Raw genomic sequence first — 27,456 nt, 5'->3', positions numbered from 1 at the left:
AACATTAGTTGAGTGTTTTTAGTATAAAATGGTCAAAGTCCCTCTTTTTGCTCCCCCACTCACCTGTGGATGGGCGGTGCTGTTACCGTGGTGACAGCTTGGATGTGTTTCAGTCCTGCCTGGTTATCACTGCAGGAATCTTTCACATTTATTACAGGTAATAACTCTGATTTTTCTGTGTATTATGAACCAAATGTATCCTGATACACACAGAGATGGATGAGCAGAGGTTTTTTTTGCAGTTTATGTAGTTACTATGGACTTAATGCATACATATTATTAAAATTAGGGCTATAACAGTTGTATTGATGTATAGCAACTTGAAATGCTCCCACAAATGGCTCCACAGCATGTAAAAATATAACAAAAGCTCTGGCGGACTTGGTTCTGTGGTCAGTCTTAAAGGGTGAAGTTAAACTCTGTAATCTTCACTGTGTCACAGAGTTCAGTGAGTCCCGTTATTCACAGTATCAATCAGATCATCAGAGAACAGCTGATCAGCAATCAGTGGTGCCAACAGCGCCTCCTGTGGTGAGAGGATGCAATAATGCAATGTAGCATTTTTCCACTCAACACTTGCAGTCATGGAAACTGTCTGTTGGATCTGTGTGACGTTGCTTTCTTGGTTAGAGTTCCTCACAAATGTCCAGATGATTCTTCTAATGAGGCGTCGACCATGTTTGCAGCTCTTTGGAAGAAAACGTCGCCCTTTGCCATCCTTACTTTTCTTTGACTTCTTCAAATGCAGCTGAACTCCAGCTGGTATTTTCTTGGACTTTGCAGCTGTTTCTGGTCATCAGTTCATTCCTGCAAACCTCTGAAGCTGAACAACAATGATGCTGCATTGCTGGCTGATCCCAAAAGGTTGATTCTGTTCATCTGGACGTTTTCAGAAACGTTTGCTCACTGATCAGGTGACTTCTTCAGTCTCAGCTGACTGCAGCTTTACAAGCTTACAAACAGCACATTTGCACAATGACTGAAAGCAGCAGCACCTGATATATATGATACTAATATAATACATATACATATATAATCCATACTAATGATGAAGGAACTGAGCTCACAGTCCATTGTTCATTCAGTGAACTACTCAGTTTATTTTGGGCCTCAGAAATGCTCACTCTGTTTGTACATCACTGTCAGCAATAGACTCATTCTGCTGTGTGGACAGGAACACATGTGACATCACTTCCTGTTTGTTTGTGACTGAAGAGGAAGAAGTTTACAAGGAATCATTTAGAAGAGTTTCAAACATCAACTGATTGAATCCATGAATCTGAAAACGTGTTTGTGAGTGAAAGAGACAGACATGTACAGACTGAACTATCTGTTCAACAGTCAGAGTGTTTCTGTAACAGGAGACACTCTTTACACTCCACTCAGCACAGGGACACTGAGGAACCAGGAGACCAGAACATAAACCCAGGATAAAGAGTTTGAGTGAATGTGGTGTTGAAGGTGTGGAGGTGGATCAGAGTGTCAGAGGAGACTCTGTAGAAGGACAGAGTGCCAGCAGGACAGTCCACATACACTGCTGCTCTGTTAGAGACAGAGGAGGAGGAGGAGGAGGAGATGAATGTTTGTATCTTATTGTGCCTGACAGACTGAGGACCATCATCAGAGCAGAACAGACTCCAGGACTGATCATTGTATCCAAACAAACAGTCATCACTGCCTCCTTTCCTTCTGATGCTTCTGTAACTCACTGATATATAAACGCCTCCTCTCCACTCGACCTCCCAGTAACAGCGACCAGTCAGACCATTTCTACACAGCAGCTGAGGACGAACATCAAATCTGTCTGGATGATCAGGATATGACTGAACCTCCTCCACACGTGTCACCTTCCTGTTGTTGTCAGACAGTTGGAGCTCTGTGTTCACTGTGTTTGTGTCGATTGTGAGTTGACAGGAATCTGATGGAGAGAACAAACACAATCCAGCTGCAGTTATTGATCCATCATCTGTTCATTGATTGACACTTTGATGATGACTCCTGACATGATGAAGATGGTTGAATGTGTGCTGCTTTGTTTTCATGAATCCCATTAAAAACACACTTACACTTCCTCAGACCTGGTCTCAACCATCGGACTCCAGCAGGCTCCACCCTGAAAGGAGGAGGGGGGTCAGAGCAGCACAGTCAGCATGCACACATGGACATTACATGGCTCTCACACACACACTGTTACACACTGAGCTCAAAGCTCGGCTCCACTGTTTTATTCAAAGAAATCTACATTTATTTATCAGCACATTTAAAAACAGCTTGAGCCAAAGTGCTGCACAGAGTAGAGAGAAAATAGGAAACATACACAGTAATGACTATAAAGACTGGTCAGGATTGAAAGTGTGGAGCAGGGAAATTATTTTACTGCTATTGTTAAATAATTATCATCATTACCATTGCATTAAGAATAATATAATCTGCAGCATGGATATTGCATTCAGAGGTTTAAACAGTGTGTCTGTCAGAAAAGGCTAAAAGTCACAGGCTGACAGGAAATAGGCTTGCAGAGAGTTTGCAGAAGTGAAAGCAGTCTTAGGTTATTCTGAGCAGCGGGTTGGACGAGGCTATTTGAATTACTAGGTTATTCAAGTTGATCATTGCTCTAACAATGTAACAGATAGCTTTAAGAAGGCCTTAAGATGCTTATGCACACAGTTATTATGTTTAGTAGAGGTTCTTGATTAAAACATGTATTTAGTAGATGATATATCCACAGTTTCGGTTCGATTATTACATATACGAGAGTGGCTTCTGTCTCTCTGTCTGGTGAAAGGTCAGAAGTGCGAGAGGTGACATAGAGGCTGAGTGAGGTCAACACACACACACACACACACACTTTTAGTTAGATTTATTTAGAGGAGAGAGGTTAGTCATGTCTGGCTGTAAGTGCAAAATTGTCTCGGTAAAAGAGGAACCGTTCCTTGTTGTCTCGGCAAGAAAGAGGAACTGAAAGGTAGAAAGGAAGTGCCGGCCATGAAAATAGAAGATGATGTTCTTTCGAACTGTGTTAAAAGTCATTGTGGTGTTGATCTGATCTATGTATAAAATGTATCTGTGACGCATGAAGGGGCGTCATTAATCAAACCCTGATGTTATAAAATAATTGTTTCTGCTTTTAGTAAGTCGAAGATCAATTGCTGTCTGCGTACAGAGTTGGCTTCCCACACGTGTGTATTCATTAAAATCATTGTTTGACCAAGATCTTCTGGACCATGGTTGTTTGTACTCTCCTTCCTCAATTTTTGAACCTTAACAAAAGCTACAGAGTACAAATGTGTTTCCAACCGGCTTTTAAAAATGTCCAGTGTTGGTGACGACCTGATGTGAAGGGCGACTGTTCCAGAGTTTGGCTGCAGCCATCGATAAAGCTCACCTCTGTTTTTACGTCTAGTTCTGGTCAGAAGCTGCTTATCTGCAGACCTGAGGGCTCCACTTGGATTCTTTTGTTAAAGAGAGATAAGATGGAGCCAATCCATTCACAGATTTAAAGACAACCAGATCTGGAAGTGGATTCTACCACGTACTGGTAACCAGTGGAAAAAGCTGGTGATGGGTCGTCTAGCACAGACCCACCGCTGGAACCAGACAATTGATGAGGGAGAGAACTGTGACAGCGCCGTTCCTTCACTTGACCTCAGTCGCTCTCGTCTGCTCCCTCGTAACACTGCTCTTTATTGAGCTTACATGAATATGCACAAGTTCATTATGACGTCTTACACAGGTATGAACAAAGAGTACCAGTCTGTGCATAGTGTGTGTGTGTGTGTGTGTGTGTGTGTGTGTGTGTCTGTCTATCTGTCTGTCTGTCTGTGTGTGTGTGTGTGTGTGTGTGTGTGTGTCTGTGTGTGTGTGTGTGTGTGTGTGTGTGTCTGTGTGTGTGTGTGAGAGTGTGAGTGTGTGTGAATGTGTGTGTGTGTGTGTGTGTGTGTGTGTGTGTGTGTGTGTGTGTGTGTGTGTGTGTGTGTGTTCCAGATGTGACCCTGTGACCCCAAAGCTGGTGCTAAGAGTCCAGCGGTCCCCCTAACAAAGGGCTCTTATACTTAACCAGACACAGAGTAGGTGTCCTCCTACACCAGGGGTCTCAAACTCGTGGCCCGCGGGCCAATTGCGGCCCGCAGGACGATAGTTTTTGGCCCCACCTTAATATGAAAATGTAATGTTAGTTTGATAATGTATGACACTTTACAGTGTTGTGGGCGGAGCTGAATTAACCCACCAATCAGGGTGGGATATGGATCTCAGGGGACACCAGCCGGGCTTGATGCAAGCAGGGAAACATTTCTCAATGAGTCAAAGTTCCAGCAGCGTTGCCCTGGAGTGTTTCTTTCTTTCCTGTGCCTGGCTGGCTTCCTCCTTTCTATTGGGCAAACGCCGACATTCGCCCCAGCGCGCTGCGTTCACAACACTTCAAAAAAAGTTGTTTTTTTAAGTTGCTGCCCAGCGGGACATTATACGTATATAGATTTATACACACGTCAGTGGGATTTAAAGTTATGTTTCCACAGAGAGAGATCTCATATTAACTCTCACAGTGATGCGTAGGCGGCGGGATAAAAGAAAAGTCATGAACTCAATGCAGCCCAATTTAGTCTGCAGTCACATAGCGACACCTGTTCATCGGCAACAACAGTCCCCGGTAACCCGGACTAATTATAGGGTCGCACCGTAATTTGTGGCTCCATGTTTTTATTTGCATCACTGCGTTTGCATTGCAGCAAACATGAACATTACATATATTTCAATATAATGTAAAAGCAGTCAAAACAACTAACATCAGAAACAGCTGATGTTATTTGTTATATGTCACGGTGTCATTTCCGCTTCTTTCTCCTGTAACAACAGCCCGGCGCCGTGAGCAGTCGCCTTTTTTGCGCTCGCTATCCCTGCACTTTCTACCATCTGCAAACGCCACGGTGTTCGTGTCGTCATGAAAGACATGAACATCGAGCGTAAAAACAAAGGAGACTGCTACCGGCTTTTTATCTGCCGATCGCCGTGCTACGGTTGCAAGAAAAAGAAGCAGAAATGACGTTCTCTACGCGTTGAGACGTTCCCCGTCCGTCGGCTAAACGCTTGATTGAAACTTCAATGCGACAGTGACACCAAGTAGAATTATAAATGTCACATAGCCCCAAACATGTCTTTTTCAAAGCCTGCGGTGAAGAGAAAGGTTGGTGATGAGCACCGACAATTTCAGGAAAAGTGGGAAATGCAATATTTCTTTGTTGAGCACAGGGGCACCCCGACCTGTCTTATTTGCACAGAGAAAGTTGCGCTGCACAAGGAATACAATTTGAAACGTCATTACACAACTAGACATGCTGAGCTGGATGCAAAATACCAGGGAGACGAGAGAGCGAACCGGGTTGCCAGTCTTAAAACAGATCTACTGAGGCAGCAAGATTTCTCCAAGAAAGCAACCAAAGAGAATAATGCAGCAGTCGGAGCCACGTGGTTAGTGAGATGATTGCTAAAGCAGGGAAGCCATTCACAGAAGGTGCATTTGTCTAAAAGTGCATATTGCAGGCTGCAAATATAGTCTGTCCGGGAAAGAAAGGTCAGTTTAGCAACATCAGCCTTTCTGCCAACACCGCAGCAGATCGCATTTCTGACCTGTCAAGTGACATTTATGACAAACTGTGTGAGAAAGCCAAATGTTTCAGTGTATACTCAGTCGCTCTTGATGAGACCACAGACATCACCGACACTGCCCAGCTCCCAATGTATGTCCGTGGTGTTGATGACAGTTTTGAAGTGATGGAGGAGCTGCTCACAGTAATTCCAATGCATGGCCAGACCACCGCTCAGCAGATATTTACAAGCTGTGTGATGCCATTGAGAATGTTGGTTTGCCATGGAAGAGGTTTGTTGGAATAACAACAGATGGAGCGCCATCAATGACAGGGAGGAAACATGGACTGGTGGCACAAAACAAACTGGAAGAGGAATCCAGGGGCTTAAAGCACCGAAGGTTCTGAGCTTTTTTAGAGGAAATGGAGTCAGAATATGGGGATGTGCTCGACTTCACTGAGGTACGTTGGCTCAGCAGGGGAAATGTATTAAAGAGACTTTTTGAGTTGAGAGCAGCAGTGAAGCCTTCATGGAGAAGGATGGAGTTAGTGTTCCTGTGCTAACTGATCCCAAATGGCTCATGGACTCAGCTTTTCTTGTTGATATGACACATGAGCTTAATGTACTGAACAAGACGTTACAAGGCCAGGGGCAACTTGTCAGTGCTGCCTATGACAACGTGAGAGCATTCTCCACAAAACTGGCGCTCTGGAAAGCTCAGCTCTCTCAGACAAACCTTTGCCATTTCCCAGCATGCAAGGCACTCGTGGATGCAGGCACACCATTCAGTGCTGACGAGTATGTTGATGTCATTTTGAGGCTACAGGAGGAATTTGATCACAGATTTGCTGACTTCAAGACACACAGAGCCACCTTTCACATTTTTGCGGACCCCTTCTCCTTTGATGTGCAAGATGCCCCTTCTGTGCTTCAAATGGAGCTCATTGAGCTGCAGTGCAACTCTGAACTCAAAGCAAAGTTCAGGGAGGTGAGTGGAAAAGCAGACAAGCTTGGACAATTTTTGAGAGACTTGAGCCCTAGTTTCCCTCGGCTTTCCCGAATGTTCAAGCGGACCATGTGCCTTTTTGGTAGCACATACTTGTGCCAAAAGCTCTTCTCCACTTTGAACTTCAATAAGTCCAAGTACAGGTCCAGACTTACGGATGATCATCTTCAAGACATACTGAGGGTCGCAACTGCTTCCTCCCTCAGGCCAAATCTGGCTCGGCTATGCGAGAGGAAACGCTGCCAGGTCTCTAGCAGCAAGGAGTAGGCAAGAGAAGCCATGTTCAGAAGAACAGTTCATTTTCTACAGTGTTCCATTCATGTTCAGAAGAAGGTTATAGAACTGTTAATACAGACATTTCAATCTAAATACAGCAGATATAGAAGACTGAAAAAAAACACACAAGTTCACTGACTAAAAATATCTTATTATTATTTTATTTATGTATTACAGATTGATTTATTTTCTTATTAATTCTAATTTGTTTATTTATTTTTCATATTTTGTGTTAAAAAATAAAAATAAAGAGATTTGAGAAGATTGGAATTTTTTAACCATGCCTTTCTTGTGGAAAACCTAATGCGGCCCAGCCTCACCCAGACTCTGCCTGCAGCGGCCCCCAGCTAAATTGAGTTTGAGACCCCTGTCCTACACCATAAATCAGTAAGAGAGGGTACGACCTCTCTCATGGCCCCAAGTGCTGTGTGCATGCCAGAGCACTCTGGAAGGCACACAGAGTCTTTACAGACTACTAAGGATCAAACCTCTATCATCATGCAATCGATTATACAACTCTAAGCATATATGAGTAAATATTTCTAAGCATAAATGACAATCAACAATATAAATCTTACAGCTGGTTTTAATAACAGAATTCATTTGTTTCTCAAACGAGAAAGAGCTATCGAGAAACACTCCTAAATCTTTAGTTCTTAACTTTTCCAGTGGGCCAAGGTCAACATTATTAGATAATGCTAAATAGGCTGCCGTTATTAACTAATGCTAATTTGACATGAATTAGCATTATGCACTAATGCTAACACTTACTTTTTTTAACAATGTGAGTAGCTAATGCTAACACTATTTCCCTTAACTTTATAACAATGTGAACGGCTAATGCTAACACTCTTTTTCCTAGCATTACAACATCTGAGCTGCTAATGCTAAGTAGGCTGCCATTAGCACCTACGTCTAATTTAAGGCAAATACGCATTAGAACCTAATGCTCATATCGTTTTCCTTTGCTTTATAACAATGTGAGCAGCTACTGCTAAATAGCATTAGCTAATAACAGCAGTCTAATTTAATGCAAGTTAGCCTCATTTGCATTACAACAATGTGAGGAGTTAACGCTAAGTATGCTGCCATTAGTGGCTAATTCTAATTAGGGGTGAATAAATATTACCAGCTAATGCTAATATCGTATTCTCTTCCCTTTTAACAATGTGAGCAGCTAGTGCTAGGTAGGCTGATGCTAGCAGCTAATGCTAAAGCTAATTTAATGTGAATTAGCATCACATTAGTGAGGAGTTAATGCTAAGTAGACTGCCATTAGCAGGTAATGCTAATTTTAGGTGAATAGGAATTGGCAGATAATGCTAATACCATATTTTCTTGCTTTATAACAATGTGACCAGCTAATGCTATGTAGGTTGCCGTTATTAGCTAATACTAATTTGAGGTGAATTAGCATTATCCCCTTATGCTAACAATGTTTTTTCTTACTTTTTAACAATACGCCATTAGTGGCTAATTCTAATTTTAGATGAAAAAGGATTAACAGCTAATGCTCATACTGTTTGCTTTGTAAGAATGACAGCAGCTAATGATATGAAGTCTACCGTTATTAACTAATGCTAATTTGATGAGAATTAGCATTATCCGATAATGGTAACTCTTTTCCCCTGCATTATAACAATGTCAGGAGTTAATGCTAAGTAGACTGCCATTAGGGGCTAACTCTAATTAGGGGTGAATAATTATTAGCAGCTAATACTAATACCGTTTTCTCTTTTTCCTTATAACAACTTGAGCAGCTAATGCTAATTTGATGCGAATTAGCATTATATTAGTGAGCAGTTAATGCTAAGTAGGCTGCCATTATTAACTAATACTACGTTGACGTGAATTAGCATTATGCGCTACTGCTAATACTGTTTTCTCTTACTTATTAAAAATGATAGTAGCTAATACTAATACTCTTTTCCGTTGGGTAACAACAAAGTGAGGAATTAATGCTAAGTTGGCTGCTTTTAGCGGCTTATTCTAATTAGGGGTGAATAATTATTAGCAGCAAATGCTAATACCGTTTTCTCTTTCCTTATAACAATATGAGCAGTTAATGCTAATTTGATGTAAATTAGCATTATATTAGTGAGGAGTTAATGCTAAGTAGGCTACCATTAGCAGCTAAAGGTAATTTGAGGTGAATAAGCACTAGTAGCTAATGCCAATACCCTTTTCCCTTGTGTTATAATGATGTGAAACGTTAATATTGTTCTCAAACAACAGAATGAGAATGAAATATTGATTCTAACAGGGCCCATAAACAGCATTAGCTTAGCAGCATTAGCTTATCAGAGTCTCCATCATGGTCACACAAATCCTTAGCGGAGCAAAGTGGCCTACTTAGCAATAGCTGCTGTAGAAAGCAAAGGGAAAACAGTATTAGCATTAGCTGCTAAATGTGCACTTGAGAACAAATCTATTGTGAATTCAGCCGTGAATGTAGTGTTTCCAGTAAGCTTCCATTTCCAAATGTTAGCTGCTCCTGTCTGCCTCTTTGTCACACACACAGACTGAAATGATTCACAGCCTTGTTTCATCCTTCTGTCAGTGTCACTGACTGTCACTGTGACTGTGGACATACAGCATGGGAAACACACACATGGCTGATACTTGTATCTAAAGTTACAAAATGTTGTCTCTGTCCAAATATTACCTAACTGTAAGTCTACTTTTAATGAAACTCTCAACATGACTTATCAGTTATCATTAATGTTCCTGCAAACAGACTCCTTGAAGACCCCCTACATAAATATCCATGTACTATCCAGCTAGACTAGTGTGTCTGTCCCTGAAAATATTCCTGCATGTGTGATTGTTCATGTCTCATCTGCAGGAAACAAACAGGAAGTGAGTGAAAGACACAGGAAATGATTCCAGCTCTTCCTCCTATATCAGACATTCTCTCCATACCTGAGAGTGTCCAGTCTCCAGCCTGGATCCTTCAGTCCAGCCGACAGAAGCTTCATTCCTGAGTCATCTGGATGATTGTAGCTCAGGTCCAGCTCTCTCAGATGGGAGGGGTTGGAGGTCAGAGCTGAGGCCAGAGAAGTACAGCCTTCCTCTGTGATCAGACAGCCTGACAGACTGCAGACACACAAAACAACAATCCATCTGTTATCCATCTCTATAGCAGCATAACTAAGTGATGGTTCAGGGTCACCTGATCCAGCTCTAACTATAAGTTTTATCAAAAAGGAAAGTTTGAAGCTGATCGTCAAAGTAGAGAGGGTGTCTGTCTCCTGAACTCAAACTGGGAGCTGCTTCCACACCCAGTCCAACATAGCCAGGCTTTCTTTGCTGCTTTGACAAAACCTCAAATCCCAGTCAGAGATGGTGAGCATCATCACAGTGATGATCATTTCTCTGTTAACCCAGGCTTTCTGCTTCAGGATCTGTGCACGCTCACAGAACAAGGAGACCTTTAAACATCATTTCACTAAATGGATGGACTGAGCTCAGCCTACAGATGAACTGGATAAATAAAGATTTGACCTCAGTGTGCTCAGTGTTCCTGTCTATTCCTAACATATTCCTAACATGATAGCTGCACTTTAGAGCTCTAAAACTGGAACTGACACATATTTAAACTCCACATGTTACTCAGTACATTCAGTTCTGACACTCGCCCACAGTCCAACAAAGGAAACATGGAGATCACATCAGTTTGTCACCAAAGTCTAATTATTCCAGAGGGCAGTGTTGATACAACTAAAGTTATTTTTAAGCAAAGTTGAGTTTTTTATTGTCGCAGTACTTCATGTCTGAAGTATCACTTAAATGCATTACACGCTGTTGATGGCAGCAAACAAACCACCCAAACAAACAGAGGTGGGAGGCTTGGGCAGACTACGTAGGATCAGCTTGTGGGAGGAGTCAGGATAAAACCAAAGAAAGACAAGCTAACAAACACCACAGTGAAGTGAGTAGCTACAAACTGCAGGCCGATTAGTGTTGTTGAAGAAGTCGGTCTGAGGAACGTTCTTAGGATCAACAAATGACGGCATGTATGAGCCTCCCTCAAGACGCACCATCACAAGAAGAACACATGAGCTGTAGAAAAAGGAGAGACTATGAAAGCCACGGCGTTACAACGTGCACCAGCTGTTGGTCTCTGGAGACTACTGGGCGTGGCTGGGTAACCATGGTTACTTGGGAGTTACAGTACATGATATTAATGAAGAGTGGGAGCTGCGTTCTATAGCAAACAATTTGTTATGAGGTAATCAGCTGATCTTAGTTTAACCGGAAGCCCTTCACAATAATTGCAATGCCTTTATTTTGTACAACTACCATCAGTTCGTCTGTACTGATGGTAACTTAAAGTCACACTAATGTCGTTTAGTTTCTATAGTTTATGTAGTGGAAGTATACTACAGTACCCTGATCACTGATAGGACAGATTTATGTAGATATACACCTTTGTGTTTAACATTACTGCATTATAGTACTGTGATCTTTGTCCTTATATATGGCTATATTAGCTATACTGATGTACGTACATATAACTGGATATGTAACTTATCTATTCATCTTATTTGTCATGTATTTGTATTGTGTACTTCCTTTTTGTAAGAAACCACACACATGATCACAGCCGCAAGAATCAATCAGTGAAAGAATAAAGTGTCTCAAACCAAACCTTAAGCTCTTTATTCCACATGCTGGGATCATTTGGCCTTCAGTGGTGTTCTGGCTGACACACCGGAGTGACCAGAGTGCTAAAGAGTGAATCGGACACACCAGTGTCATCTCTGATATCTCCACTACATTTAATCGTCCTTCAGCTTGTGGCTGCCGTTAGCTGGTCTGCTAGTTAGCTGATTTGCTATTTAGCCGGTGTGCTAGTTAGCTGGTGTGCTAGTTAGCCAGTGTGCTAGTTAGCCGGTTCGCTAGTCAGCTGGTGTGCTGACCAGCGAACCAGTAGGTTACAAGATGAGCTTGTCTGTCTGATGAGCCAGCTCTCTCTGTCTTGGTCATTTTGTCCTTGGGCAAAACCTAACCTACCACTACAACTGTAGCTTACCTCCACCAGTGTGTGAATGTGAGAGTGAATGAATACAGGGAGTGCAGAATTATTAGGCAAATGAGTATTTTGTCCACATCATCCTCTTCATGCATGTTGTCTTACTCCAAGCTGTATAGGCTCGAAAGCCTACTACCAATTAAGCATATTAGGTGATGTGCATCTCTGTAATGAGAAGGGGTGTGGTCTAATGACATCAACACCCTATATCAGGTGTGCATAATTATTAGGCAACGTCCTTTCCTTTGGCAAAATGGGTCAAAAGAAGGACTTGACAGGCTCAGAAAAGTCAAAAACAGTGAGATATCTTGCAGAGGGATGCAGCAGTCTCAAAATTGCAAAGCTTCTGAAGCGTGATCATCGAACAATCAAGCGTTTCATTCAAAATAGTCAACAGGGTCGCAAGAAGCGTGTGGAAAAACCAAGGCGCAAAATAACTGCCCATGAACTGAGAAAAGTCAAGCGTGCAGCTGCCAAGATGCCACTTGCCACCAGTTTGGCCATATTTCAGAGCTGCAACATCACTGGAGTGCCCAAGAGCACAAGGTGTGCAATACTCAGAGACATGGCCAAGGTAAGAAAGGCTGAAAGACGACCACCACTGAACAAGACACACAAGCTGAAACGTCAAGACTGGGCCAAGAAATATCTCAAGACTGGTTTTTCTAAGGTTTTATGGACTGATGAAATGAGAGTGAGTCTTGATGGGCCAGATGGATGGGCCCGTGGCTGGATTGGTAAAGGGCAGAGAGCTCCAGTCCCACTCAGACGCCAGCAAGGTGGAGGTGGAGTACTGGTTTGGGCTGGTATCATCAAAGATGAGCTTGTGGGGCCTTTTCGGGTTGAGGATGGAGTCAAGCTCAACTCCCAGTCCTACTGCCAGTTTCTGGAAGACACCTTCTTCAAGCAGTGGTACAGGAAGAAGTCTGCATCCTTCAAGAAAAACATGATTTTCATGCAGGACAATGCTCCATCACACGCGTCCAAGTACTCCACAGCGTGGCTGGCAAGAAAGGGTATAAAAGAAGAAAAACTAATGACATGGCCTCCTTGTTCACCTGATCTGAACCCCATTGAGAACCTGTGGTCCATCATCAAATGTGAGATTTACAAGGAGGGAAAACAGTACACCTCTCTGAACAGTGTCTGGGAGGCTGTGGTTGCTGCTGCACGCAATGTTGATGGTGAACAGATCAAAACACTGACAGAATCCATGGATGGCAGGCTTTTGAGTGTCCTTGCAAAGAAAGGTGGCTATATTGGTCGCTGGTTTGTTTTTGTTTTGTTTTTGAATGTCAGAAATGTATATTTGTGAATGTGGAGATGTTATATTGGTGTCACTGGTAAAAATAAATAAATGAAATGGGTATATATTTGTTTTTTGTTAAGTTGCCTAATAATTCTGCACAGTAATAGTCACCTGCACACACAGATATCCCCCTAAAATAGCTAAAACTAAAAACAAACTAAAAACTACTTCCAAAAACATTCAGCTTTGATATTAATGAGTTTTTTGGGTTCATTGAGAACATGGTTGTTGTTCAATAATAAAATTATTCCTCAAAAATACAACTTGCCTAATAATTCTGCACTCCCTGTAGTGGGATTGTAAAGGGTCTTTGAGGGTCTCGAAAAGCGCTATATAAATGCAATCCATTATTATTATTAAGAGCATCTTTAGGCCTGACTGTGCTCATCCTTCCTCCAACCTCTCCTTACCAAAGATAACAACTACATCAGTATTAGCTCAATAACAATTTCTGCAATTCAATTGTGGACATTCATTTTTAAACCTTGTGTAAAACGATAAAACCTCAAAGTCTGAGCATTATTCTTTGTGCAAACAGCTCTTGCAGGTTCCCCCGGACTTAGGTTATTTTTATTATTTAATTACTTTCCTTTAAGCAGCTGTTCAGGCTACTAAACTCATCCCAGAAATAACAAGTGACACCATTAATAGTAGAGGTGGGAATCACCATACAACTCGCGATACAATATTATCACAATACTTAACGCACGATACGATATTATTGCGATTTTTTAAAATATTTTGCGATATTTAAATTCTGCACATAAAGGTAAACTTTATCAATATTCATTTTATCTAATATCAAAGTCTCACACTCAGTCTTTCTCTCATTTCAGTCAGTTTTATTGTTGACAAACTGAACGGTTTGTATTACAGTCTAGTCCAACTTAACTGAATGCAACCATCTGGTACAATTATAGCTATTCTGAACTATGCAATTTATGAAAACTATGCAGCCCCTTCAGCAACTGAAGAATTTGAAAGTAAATTTAAAAAAAATATATAATTTTACATTAAATAAAAAAGTTTCAAACTTAATTAAAATTAAACATGTCTTAAATTAAAATAAGTAAACTGTCATGTTTATTGCTGCCAAAAAAAAAAGTTAAACACATTTGGACAGTGAAGGAATGTCAGGATTGTTGCTCAGAAAAAGGATCAACATGCTCTGAAGTCAACATGCTCTGACTCCAGAGCATGTTGACTTCAGAGAAAAAATTGTTTGTAACAAAATATCGATTTCTGCTGTCCCTGTATCGATACATTATTAGCAAACAAAATATCACGATACTACACAGTATCGATTTTTTCCCCCACCCCTAATTAATAGTGGAGCTAACTTTAACAGGTGAAACTGATTTGACCTATAAGGCTACTGCAGTTACTTGTTATCAAGGTTAGTACGGAAGACATCTGGATGAGGTAGTTAGTAGTATGTAGTTAGTACCGGGCGACTCCCCTCCCCCACATCGGCACCAGAACCCTGTATTATCTACAGGGTAAGACTGCCTGTTTTATCAAACTATGGCCATTACTACTGTGATCATTTGCAGCCCAGTGTGCCGCTCTCTCTGCTGGGATGAACCACTGGAGCTCACCCAGTCATCCCTCTCTTTCTCTCAAGAAGAAGTGAAATAAATATATTTATTATGTTACGAGTCTAATATTCTTTAAATCAAACTGTAATGAATAAATCAAGCAAGAAGATTTGGTGGCTCCACGTGTTGTAGAAGAAAAGATAAACATCTCATTTTGAGAAATCAGCCTTTAAAATTAAGTACTGTGAATAAAAAACAAACAGCGAGCCAATCAGCAGTCGCCAATATCCTCCTAATTTCATTCACAAAGAAATCAAATATATATATTATGGGCCCAAAGGAGCCTAAATCTTTAAATTAGGCAGTACGTGAAGTATTTTTTTAAATAAACAAAGACATGACTATAACAACTTTTAGTAATTCAGAGTCCAATTATCCACTCAAATGTAAATAAAAGTTCACTTGACAGCTGTAAAAGTTACCTGTTTATACAATAATATAAATCACATTTCAAATGATCATCTGTGGAAAAGTTTGAATCCTGACCTGAGAGTTTCCACTGCACACTGTGAACTCTTTAGTCCAGCGGACAGAAGCTTCACTCCTGAATCCTGCAGGTCAGAGTTACTCAGGTCCAGCTCTCTCAGACTGGAGGACTGGGAGCTGAGGACTGAGGACAGAGCTTCACAGCTTCTCTCTGACAGGTTACAGCCACTCAGTCTGAAAAATAAAAGACAATCTATAAAACAAGTACTCATGTAGAGTTTGTTAATACATTTCACAACATTAAATGTTGACTTTCTATTTTTAAAGAAAACATAAAGATACTAAGATACAACATCATATGTATGAACTTTAATTAATAATTCTAAAAACTAAATGTTTTCTGATCTGACCTCAGAGTATTCAGTTTACAGTTTAAACGTTGTAGTCCAGCAGACAGAAGCTTCACTCCTGAATCCTGCAGCTTTCTGATACTCAGGTCCAGCTCTGTCAGACTACAGGACTGCGAGCTGAGAACTGAGGACAGAGCTTCACAGTTTTCCTCTGAGAGTTCACAGATGTTAAGTCTGAAGATAAAAACATGAATAAAGATTGTTGTTAAAGTGTAATCAAGGTGCAATAGCTTATTGTCTTGTGCTGAGCAGGTTAGTAAAACTTCTGTTTAACTTTGAAATGAATAAAAATGCTATGAAACAAGGATAACTGGATAAAGACATAAACAAAAACAAACATCAAACACATAAACAAACAGAACTAAACATAATACAAATTGATCTGACCTCAGAACATTCAGTTTGGCATGTGGACTCTCCACTGCAGCAGACAGAAGCTTTACTGCTGAAGCCTTCAGGCTGTTGGTACTCAGGTCCAGCTCTCTCAGACTACAGGACTGGGAGCTGACCACTGACAACAAATTTTCACAGCCTTCCTCTGAGACGTTACAGCTGCTCAGTCTGAGAGAGAAAGGAAAAAACAAAAACAAAAAAAACAAACAATATATGTGATCAAATTAAATTTGTTTATATGTTGAACCCTTTTTTTTTTTAATTTATTTAAACCTATGAGACTATGAGTGCTACCAGTCCAGTGCACATGATTGGTACCTTGATGGTACCTTGCTCAGGGGTACCACAAGGTAACTATTCGGTGGATTCGACCCCTGACCTTATGATCATGGGGCGACCACTCTGCCTACTGAGCTAATAATTCTGTGTACACTGTCATACAATATTAACTAAAACAATTATTTTAGAAAATTTTAGTAATTCAATAATCATGCTCATTACATGTGTATTGTGAATAACACTGGATTTTAAACACTAGCTGTATAAAAATCTTCCTGTTAAAGGTGTGTATAAAGGAGATGAGCTGAAATGCAGACTTCATGGAGAATGTTTGCTGTCAGCATATATCAAAGACAAAGCAGAGATCCATCCAGTCTCTTCCACTAAGCCCACAGAGGGACAGACAACCACTCTCACTCACACCTGCATGAAGTTTAGATCACCAGGTAACCTAACTGCATGTCTGTGGACAGTGGGAAGAAACTGTAGAGGACCCAGAGTGAACCCACTGTAATTCTGTGATAACACTGGTTATGGAAGCCTTACAGTTACATATGGTTACTGACAAGAAACACGACCTTAGAGGCAATTTCAGTAATGAAGACCGAGTTTCTCCCTCCATACAGGATGAAAACATGACAGCACAGCAGAGATTTATATTTAAAAAGGGAGGGTGTGCACTGAAAGTGAGATACAAACTTGAACTTAAATTATGAACATCAGAAAAAGATGTAGGTGAAGTCTGGCAGGTGAAGTTTGTGCTTTAGAATAAAACAACCAAACTCCTGGAGTTGGAGACAAGTGAACAAGCTGAGGATAATAAACCTGTCAGAGGGGCTGAAGCATCAGAGCTCATGTTCTTATAGGCTGGGTCTGGATTGTCCTTTGATAAGAGTTACAGAACAAAGTGTGTTTTAGAAATGCTGGAGTGAAACATTAAAACTACCATATATTTACAGAGTGACTGATGATCATTTAATTTACTATTTTAAAAAAATGTTACAGTGCTCTTTGAACTCAGCATTTCTGATTTATTTCCCATGATTTTAACAATGAAGCGATGAGTTCATGTTTACTCACAGAGCTTTGTTGGAGGCTTTGACCACTGGCAGCAGCCTCAGAAGAGCCTCCTCTGAAGCAGAGTATTTCTTCAGGTCAAACACATCCAGATCTTCTTCTGATGACAGTAAGATGAAGACCAGAGCTGACCACTGAGCAGGAGACAGTTCATCTGTGGAGAGACTTCCTGATCTCAGGGACTGTTGGATCTCCTCCACTAGAGAACGATCATTCAGTTCATTCAGACAGTGGATCAGATTGATGCTTTTCTCTGCAGACAGATTCTTACTGAGCTTCTCCTTGATGTACTGGACTGTTTCCTGATTGGTCAGTGAGCTACTTCCTGTCTGTGTCATCAGGGCTCGTAGGAGAGTCTGATTGGTCTGCAGGGAAAGACCCAGGAGGAAGCGGAGGAACAAGTCCAGGTGTCCATTTGGACTCTGTAAGGCCTTGTTCACAGCACTCTGGTAGAAGTGTTTCTTTGCAGATTCTCCTGTTTCAGACTTCTTGGATGTTGTTTGTTGTTGTTCCATCAGATTGAGTCCAGAGTTGATGAAGGTCAGATGGACATGAAGAGCAGCCAGAAACTCCTGAACACTCAGATGGATGAAGCAGAACACCTTGTCCTGGTACAGTCCTCTCTCCTCTTTAAAGATCTGTGTGAACACTCCTGAGTACACTGAGGCTGCTCTGATATCGATGCCACACTCTGTCAGGTCTGATTCATAGAAGATCAGGTTTCCTTTCTGCAGCTGATCAAAAGCCAGTTTTCCCAGAGACTCCATCATCTTCCTGCTCTCTGGACTCCAGTGTGGATCTGTCTCAGCTCCTCCATCATACTTGACCTTCTTCACTTTGGCCTGAACCACCAGGAAGTGGATGTACATCTCAGTCAGGGTGTTGGGCAGCTGTCCTCCCTCTCTGATTTCCAGCACATCCTCCAGAACTGTAGCAGTGATCCAGCAGAAGACTGGGATGTGGCACATGATGTGGAGGCTTCGTGATGTCTTGATGTGGGAGATGATCCTGCTGGCCTGCTCCTCATCTCCTCATCTCTTCCTGAAGTACTCCTCCTTCTGTGGGTCAGTGAACCCTCTGACCTCTGTCACCATGCCAACACAGTCAGGAGGGATCTGATTGGCTGCTGCAGGTCGTGTGGTTATCCAGAGGCGAGCAGAGGGAAGCAGTTTCCCCCTGATGAGGTTTATCAGCAGCACATCCACTGAGGTGGACTTTCTGGGGTCAGTTAGGATTGTAGTTTTGTGGAAGTCCAGAGGAAGTCGACACTCATCCAGACCATCAAAGATGAACACAACCTGGAAGTCTTCAAAGCTGCAGATTCCTGCTTCGTTGGTTTCAGTAAAGAAGTGATGAACAAGTCCCACCAAGCTGAACTTTTCCTCTTTCAGCACATTCAGCTCTCTGAAAGTGAATGGAAATATGAACTGGATGTCCTGGTTGGCTTTGTCTTCAGCCCAGTCCAGGCTGTATTTCTGTGTTAAGACTGTTTTCCCAATGCCAGCCACTCCCTTTGTCAGCACTGTTCTGATTGGTTCATCTCTTCCAGGTGAGGCTTTAAAGATGTCTTCTTGTCTGATGGTTGTTTCTGGTCTGTCTGGTTTCCTGGATGCTGTTTCAATCTGTCTGACCTCATGTTCATCATTGACCTCTGCAGTCCCTCCCTCTGTGATGTAGAGCTCTGTGTAGATCTGATTCAGGAGGGTTGGGTTTCCTGCTTTAGCGATGCCCTCAAACACACACTGGAACTTCTTCTTCAGGGTGGATTTAAGGTTACGGTGACAAACTGCAGCTTGAAGTTCTGAATGAGAAGAAAAATAAACACTCAATTCCAAAAAGAACTAATCTTTAAAACATGTTGCTCCATCTTCCATCTCTGGAAAATGTTCATTTATCCAGCAGCTTAAATCTTTAGATAAATCCTCTTACTGCTCTGCAGACGGTCAGCCAGCTCCTCCTGCTTCATTCTCATCAGGAAGTCCACTGTGATCTTCACAAATGCCTCTCTGCTGCTGCTCCTCTGACTCTCTAAGCATTCTGGGTAATCTGGACTCAGAACCTTCTGGATCTTCTTCAGCTCGTTCTTCACAAAAGTGATGATGTTGTCCTCCAGCAGCTGGAACAGAATATTTATGAATGAGCCAATCAGACTGAAATCATGGAGCCAAACATCAGATCCATGTTGGACACACTGACGATCCACTGGTCTACAAAGAGCAGCATGGAGATGACTGTGAACAGAACAGATGTAACAGTAGTTGTTGTACATGTACAGACCATAAATATGGAGTCCAGCTGTGTTTGATGCTGCTGGGCAGACTGACCACTGGGAACCTCTGAGCTCTGCTGCTCCACTCTGTGGAGGAACCATGAAGGATTAGATCAACACAGGATAAAGATCCAGGAGTTTCTGCTCAAATAACTTCATCTGAATCAAGTCTGTCAAGTTTTAAACTCTCAGATTGTGAACATATCAGTAATTTTCAGTCTGTTTTCATGGACGTCCTTTCAGTGGTGATGTCAGGGATGATTTTGAAGAAGCTCATCAAACTGAACCATCAGCAGATCACTGCTCCAAAACCAGAACATGATCCGAGTCTCCCTCCACCACCAGAACACCAGCTTTACTAACGTGGTAGATCAGTGTAGTACAGATCAATAACTGATGAGTCATTTGATCAAAATCACTGAGTGCTTCACGTCTGACCCTCTGATGCTTCTGTAGACATTTTGCATATTTAATGAATGTCTGACAGTTTTACATTCATTCTATGAACACAGTGGAAATGTTGTGTTATAGTCTCCATGTTGTTTCCAGCATCATAAATTCTTAAGTTCAGAAAATTAGATTCTTTCTTCACAGCTGAAAAACAACAACATTTATTCTCTATTGAAATCTGCATCGTCCACTCCAAAGGTCACAATCTGAAGGTAACATCTGGTTTTGTTCCCTGTGGTTAACTCTGAGCATCAGTATGGTGGGATGTATCCACTACATCCACACCACTGTGGTTCAGTGTTGTCCTGATGGAGTAACAGCAGCCAGTATGATCCAGGCTTTAGCTGCTGGGTCTCTGTGTGACCTCTCAGACTGTTTAACAGATCAGACACAAAGAGAATCAGAGCAGCTCTGTTCTTTAAAGACAAACATGAACCCACTCAGGTCACACTTTCCCCACAGATATGAGCATCACTGTCCTCAAACAGCAAATGACCAAGTCGAACATTTGGATCTTTTCTCTTTCATTGTTTTCTTTTTAATGAATCTTTGTAACAATCTGAGGATGTTTCAGGTCATATTTATCCAGGAAACACAAACATGTAACGGAGTCATCACAGCTCTCTGACCTCGTTGCTCCAGGTTCACCACTGAAGTGTGGAGGTCGACCTTTGGACCGGTCACTCCTCACAGACGGACAGCTGGACCCTGCAGACTGTGACCTCTGACCTCTGCAGACACAAACATGATTGAAGCAGCTGTGATCACACAGACTGCAGATAATGCAGCTGTTTCCTGTCAGTAACATCCTCTTAGATTAGAGTTCAGCTTTTTACAGGAAAACTGGACAAAACTGATTTTTGTTACAAACTCATTTTCATTTCCTCTCAGCTCACAAACACAGTCAGACAATCAACCAGAGTCAACACTGATTATAATGTCAGTGCAGAATTATTTCTGTTACTCAGTGAGTTCAGCTCTCTGACCTCGTTGCTCCAGGTTCACCACTGAACTCTGGATTTCGACCTTTGGACCGGTCACTCCTCACAGACGGACAGCTGGACCCTGCAGACTCTGCTCTGTCCTCCTCTTCCTCCATCATCATCTTCAGTCAGTCTGAGAGGTAAACCACAAACACTCAGTGAGTTCACATTAAAGTCAGGGCTGCACGTCATTTTCATTGTTAATATCTTTGTGAAAAGCACATTGATGTGAAAATCTTCATGAGAGTCAGAGGCCCTACAACACGATTAAAGATTCATTCAAAAGAAAATCACAAGTTATTATCATCTTCAGAACATTTCATTAAACATTAGAGACAGACTGCTGAGTACATCTCATCTCTATCCAAACAACCTACAGTCCACAAACACATCATGAAAAATGAAACGTTGACTTTAATTAAAATTATTTTGTCAACAGGTTCCACGAAATTGCATTATGTTAGTTTAAAGCAAAAATCTTTAGTTCATCTAATTTAAAAAAAATACTTAAGATTAACAAGAGATATTTAAGACTAACTAAATCAAGTTATGTTGTATGAACATAGATGATTGTTAGATTATAATATTATTTTATGCCATGTTATACCCCTAATTAAAGATTGTGAATTATTATGTAGTTTTAGTTTGCATTATTCTCCTGAATTACAAGAAGCTGATAACTATTGCATTAGTTAAACTGATTTGCATTAAAGTAGACTGCTGATTTATTGTGGATGAAGGATATTGTTTTATGATGCATTATACTGCTGAGTTATAAGAAATACTGTTTGCAGAAAGTCATCGCCTTATTTGTCTGATTAGAAGAGAACATGCTGGAGTTTTCTGCCCCATCTCAGCAGGAGCAGATAAACAGGGAGCCAAGGTCGTAGCTTAGGCGCTGTGTGAGAGAAAGCATGTGAATGTTTAGGCTTTTATGATAAGGTGGAGGCACCAGAGGCTATAAGAGTTTGAGCAATGCTCCACCATTTTGAGATCCGAGGCTGTCTGCATCAGTGTCCATCTCCCACGTGTGTGATCATTAAAATCATCGTTTGACTCAACCCGACCGGACCAGTGTTGTTATTGTGGTTTTTCTCTTGTCTCCATCCCCAATATTTTGAACCTTAACAATGATATATTTACAGGTTAGATAGTTTAGATTAGTTACTTCAACACATTTCTTATTTGTGGCAGTAAAATGTTAAATTTAAGTTATATTAATTCAAATATTATATTTTCAGCCACCTTGTGCTTTACTAATTAGTTTTACATAAATCTATTTTGTCAACAGGTTCCACACAAATGAATTAAGTACATCCAACTTATGTTTTTAAATTTCTTTTATTGCCAACACATTCAGTGAGCATTTGTGTAAACCCAGTCCAAAATAAAACACAACAGCTCATTAGGGTTAGTAATTAACAGTATGTAGACAGATGCAACATCAAGATTTTAAATTAAATGTCTGTATCTGCCAGAAATAGAAGAAAAAAAAACATTGAAGACCACATAACACATTGATAAGATGACACTCAATTTGGTAAAGTAAATCCGTTGGGCATCTTTCTTTGCCTTTAGACAATAATTCTGATGGCAAAAGAGCCAAACAGGACAGGCAAAAAAAAAAAAAAAAAAGATAAGATGACACTTGAGTTATGCACATGTGATGCTAGTAAGGTCTGGAGTGATTTTTCTTTTAGTGTCTAAAATGAATAGCAAAGTAGCTATTTGCAATGATTGCTTAGGGTCAGTCCAGTAACACAACGCCAATGAAGTGCTTTCCTTTAACAATGCAAAGTGAAGTGTCCACCTCAACAGCCACAATTAAAAAAATTAATGTAATAATAATAACAATAATAATAATAAATAGTCCACTGATATTAGCAACCAAAGAAAATTATATCACCATCCCAAATAAAACTTTAATAAAACATGCCAACATTATGGTCTAACAATAAAACAGCTTGTCAGCGTTCAGTTTTGTTGCAACAGCACAGCAGTAACCATTTAACACTTGCCACTGTCAACGTTTATTTTACCAGTGTTTGGGCAAAAAGCTTGAGTTGTAAACATTTTAACCTGGAAACAATTGTTCGTCTTTAAAAGTCCGCAAAATATACATTCATCCTGTATTCCTAACTTACCCTTATTCTTAATATGTATTGCAATTACCTTTACAATGCACACAATGTAGCACAATGGTGCAGTATCATCTCTCAATTAAATCCCCCCCACAAGAGTAAAATCTCTTAAATTGTAGTAGTTTACAAACTTTTCAAAATGTTCTAAATTTCTCTTAAATGTAATTTTCCCTTTATCTGTCATTTACAAATTACCATTTTATTCCCATTCAGCCTCCGAAAAACTTCTGTCCATCTGACAGAACATTCATCAACCAAATTAAGGGTTGGCTTATTCGTTCAGTTTATTCTTGAGCATCTGTACCTTGGTCAAGAGTCTGCTGGCATACAGATGAAGGAAGAGCTTCTGAAGTACTTCAAAGAAAGCTTTCAGTCTCGAGGTTAACTGAGATTCAGTGCATATATCCCACCCATTAAGAGTGCACATGCAGAGGCCAGGTCTTCCAGGTCATGCAGGACACACTAGATGGTTATACCCACATCGGCTGGAGGAGTGCTGGCATCAGCTCTTTCGATGGTAAAGATAGCAAGGGTAATTTGTTCCAGCTCCCTCTGAACAGCTGTAGCTTAGACACAAAAACATAGAAAAATGGCATCCAGTTTAATGAAGTAAACACAATATTAGGAACATGCACCCCAGTGCGCCACTATTTCAGACTACAGATTCAACAATAAATATAAATAGTTTGGGTATACAAGAAGATTTCCCAAAACATTTAAACAGGTTCCATGCAAATTACAACAACAACATTACAACATGCAACAACATAAGTTATTCAAAATTTGGTTTAATACAGATAAAAAACTAAACTAAAATTACCAACCAATTATTCTTTGAAGAGGATGCTTGGGTCTTCATTCAGGTAAAAAGGTAGTGCCCTGAGGACACACTCCCTCCCCTTTTCAATAGTTTCCTTCTGCAGAGAGTGGCAGAGATACAGGAAGAGAGAACAGAAATACTTTAGGATGACACAAACTCACATTATACGCAAAATGAATGACATATCCACTGCACAGATAGACATGAACACAAGACCAACTAATCATCACATGGACATGAATAGTTAACCTGTTGGGCAGGGTTTCCACCACATTATATATGTCCATAATGGAGGTAAAGACAAACTAATACATCATCTTTTTTTGCATTCAAAAACTGATCTTTAACATAAAAACATTCACTTCTGGTTTAACCCGAAATTGAGGGATCAAATTTTACACATGTTTAGGTAATTTAAGTTTTCCAACGTTTTGAGTACCAAACTTTGTCTTGCTTAATATAAATGTAAGTGCACTGTGCAGCTACCATACACTAGCTGTTTAAATTTGAAAATGATCTTATTAGCCATAATATTTTGCTACCAACAGAATAACGCACCTGTGTGGCTGGGGCCAAAGTTTGTCTAATTTTCTTCCCTGCAACGCCTCCTTTTTTCTTGAAGACTTTTATGAGCTGGTCAGTGTATTGGTCAAGTTGTGTAAAAAGCCTTGGAACAAGTGGAGCAGTAGTAACCCTCACATATTCTGCTTCCACCTGAAAACATATCAACAAACACAACATACTGTACTGTAAATATACATACTATATGTACACATATACATAGTTTATAACTAAAACTAAAGTAGAAAGACCTCATTAAAGCTATAATTTTAACACAAACATTTACACAAAATGCTAATGGAGCCATTACAGCTTTTATTGTTATTTATCAAGTTCCAAAAAATACTGATCACAGCTGATCTGAAAAGAATTTCATACCTCAGGCCCTTGAACTGCAACCTTTACAGTGGTTCAGATCTGGAGACGAAATAACAGGGGCATGGGATGGGTCACAAAAGAAAACTTAACTTATAAAACAGTTTTGTTTTTAAAAGTTCACATACCACATACAAGCTCAGCAGTACCACATACACCACATCAGTATAGGAGGGAGCAGGTAAAGGCAGGATCTGAGATTTATAAAGTAAAACAAGAAATTCATTACTTAATTTCAAGAAGCAAATTATTGTTTGAATTACAACTAAATAAAATACTACTCAGAAGAAAAGCAAGAGATTGACACTGCCATGTGCTAACTTTCTATAGAAGCAATTATCACCAGGTCTGTCCACTCATATGTCGTGAATAATTTTATTTAAAAACTTAAGTGTGTGATTTAACAAACTGTAATTTATAACTATGTTGATATGTATAACTCCGCTAGGAAACATGCTGTATTTACAGACCATTTTTACATAATACAGATTACTGATAGAGCATAACAATGGTGTCACAGTGGCTTTCGCCCTTGACTTTTTGGATTTTAAATGTCACTTTATGCTATCCTTGCTATCCTATTCGATATTTACGACTCTTGGATTACAGTAAAGGAATCCCAAGAAAGCAAATGAAAAAATAACCCCTTGAAAAAATAACCCCATGAACCCCTGTAGCTAATCCCTTAATAAAACAAAAAAACATGTCCAGGACCCAGTAAAACTAATGTAGAACAAGCGCACGCAAACGATATAACATGTCTCGTAAGACAAATGCAAAATATAACCATGCTCGACATATAGATACTACACAACATAGTCAAAGAAAAAAATGGTCTTACCTCTCAAAGAAACAGCAGCTTGGCGCCAAAACAACGTTTTTAAGTTAAATTTGAAGTCTTGCGCATGAGCAGGCCCAAGCCGTGAAACCTTCTTGTTCTTCGCGGTTTCATTACAACTGTTTTTGCATTACTGCCACCTTGTGGATATACAAGGTATATCGATCCTAATTGACTTGACTTAAATGTTATGCCATCAAGTAACACATTAGTATTATGTACGTTGAATAATAGACACAATTACATAGACTTGATTAGAAAAACATATGTTAACTTAACAAAAACATATATTTTAAGTAAAATGAAAATAAATAATTAATATACACTGAACAATCCACCTCATTCATTTTTTTGAGTGTACCACATTGGTGAGGAAATTCTGCTGAAAGCTGCAGAGAACAAGAACCTGATGTATAAGGGTTTTTAAAATAAACATCCTCCCAGATTTCCCTCCCTCTGTTGGAAACGCAGAGCCGCATTTGCAAATATGAGAGGAAGACTACGTGGGATGACCGGCGTCAGGTACAGACTGCTATACCCTGCAAAGCTGTTAGTGACCCATGGTGATGTGAGGAAAAGCTTTACCGATCCCAAAGAGACCGTAGACTACGCGGAGAAGCACCTCTCCCACCCACCTTCAAATGTATTAAAAGCAAGGATATATCTATATGTCTAACGCTGACACAGCACTGTGTTTCTTCTTTTCCCTTTATATTCCATGTAAAGGTGAATATGGAGCGTTTATGGAGCTCGTTTATTGACCAGCTGTCAGTTAGAAGGTAAGAGTTACTAGGTTAACAGAGGTTAGCAGTAACAGTACGGGGAAGTATATTGTGTTGTTCTTTTGTTGTTTTTATTTTATCCTACTTTACTTTGTTATTTTGATTTTACCTGTTGTGAGTGCTTCCCGTAATTCTCCTTTTTCTTGCGCCGCTGCGGCCAGAGTTCACAACATTACATATTTTTGTATCTATAAACAGGAAGCTGACACTCTCCAGACTTTATCAAAGGTGTGAGCGTCACAGCAGAGGCCTTTGTGTCAACGTAGCTGAAGACAAAACACAGAAACACATGAAGGAGATTTTCCTGGCCTGGATTTTATACAAATATTCTGCAGTACATCAAAAATGAAAGAAAACCATTAGTCAACATATGAACATCACCTCTGAAGTTACAGAGCTTTGATTGGAGACACAGCTGAGCGTTTTGCATTTTGCATAATTAATTACATAATTAATTATGTAACCATAATTAAATGGTTACATCATCTTTAAAGTCCCCAGAGATCAGGAAAAGGGCCTGAGGGTGCTGTGTTTGGAGTCTGCTGGTTACAGTGTGCAGGACCTCACAGGCTGCTGCAGCGTTAGCAGAGGGCGGGACATACACAGCTATCATAATCACGTGTGTAAACTCTCGTGGTAGATAGTACGGTCTCATGCTAACCGCTAGCAGCTCAATGTCCTTACAGCATAGCGTCTCTTTGATAGATAAATGCCCAGAGTTACACCATCTATCGTTCACAAACACAGCCAGACCCCCTCCTCCCTTCTTACCACTCTCCGCTGTTCTGTCATAAGAGGCTCAGCAGCTAAAGCAGCACACCTGGGTCTCCCAGCCTATTAAAAGC

General features: G+C 40.5%; 3 protein-coding genes across 3 annotated transcripts in view; all 3 read right to left on the bottom strand.

Annotated features, from left to right (window-relative positions):
• Positions 1–27,456, bottom strand: part of LOC146672608 (uncharacterized) — a 322,020-nt gene that overhangs the window by 200,999 nt on the left and 93,565 nt on the right. The gene's annotated exons all lie outside the window — the stretch shown is intronic.
• On the bottom strand, positions 216–18,283 carry LOC146672613 (uncharacterized). The gene is made up of 7 exons (XM_085401272.1): positions 17,396–18,283; positions 16,031–16,204; positions 15,644–15,817; positions 15,294–15,467; positions 9,788–9,961; positions 2,067–2,113; positions 216–1,918 (listed from the first exon to the last, which is right to left on the bottom strand). The coding sequence occupies exons 1-7, from the start codon at positions 18,259–18,261 to the stop codon at positions 1,383–1,385; spliced, it is 2,145 nt and encodes a 714-aa protein (XP_085257398.1). The 5' UTR covers positions 18,262–18,283; the 3' UTR covers positions 216–1,382.
• On the bottom strand, positions 18,663–21,227 carry LOC146672612 (uncharacterized). Its single transcript, XM_085401332.1, has 4 exons — positions 21,098–21,227; positions 20,741–20,842; positions 19,670–19,748; positions 18,663–19,508 (listed from the first exon to the last, which is right to left on the bottom strand). The coding sequence occupies exons 1-4, from the start codon at positions 21,214–21,216 to the stop codon at positions 19,296–19,298; spliced, it is 513 nt and encodes a 170-aa protein (XP_085257458.1). The 5' UTR covers positions 21,217–21,227; the 3' UTR covers positions 18,663–19,295.

The sequence above is a fragment of the Rhamphochromis longiceps genome, linkage group LG3 (assembly GCF_057381845.1).
Source record: "Rhamphochromis longiceps isolate RC_006_pf linkage group LG3, R_longiceps_female_GT1.1, whole genome shotgun sequence".
Lineage (NCBI taxonomy): Eukaryota > Metazoa > Chordata > Actinopteri > Cichliformes > Cichlidae > Rhamphochromis > Rhamphochromis longiceps.
The sequence above is the reverse complement of the archived record's forward strand: the minus strand, read 5'-3'. Positions and strand labels throughout refer to the sequence as shown.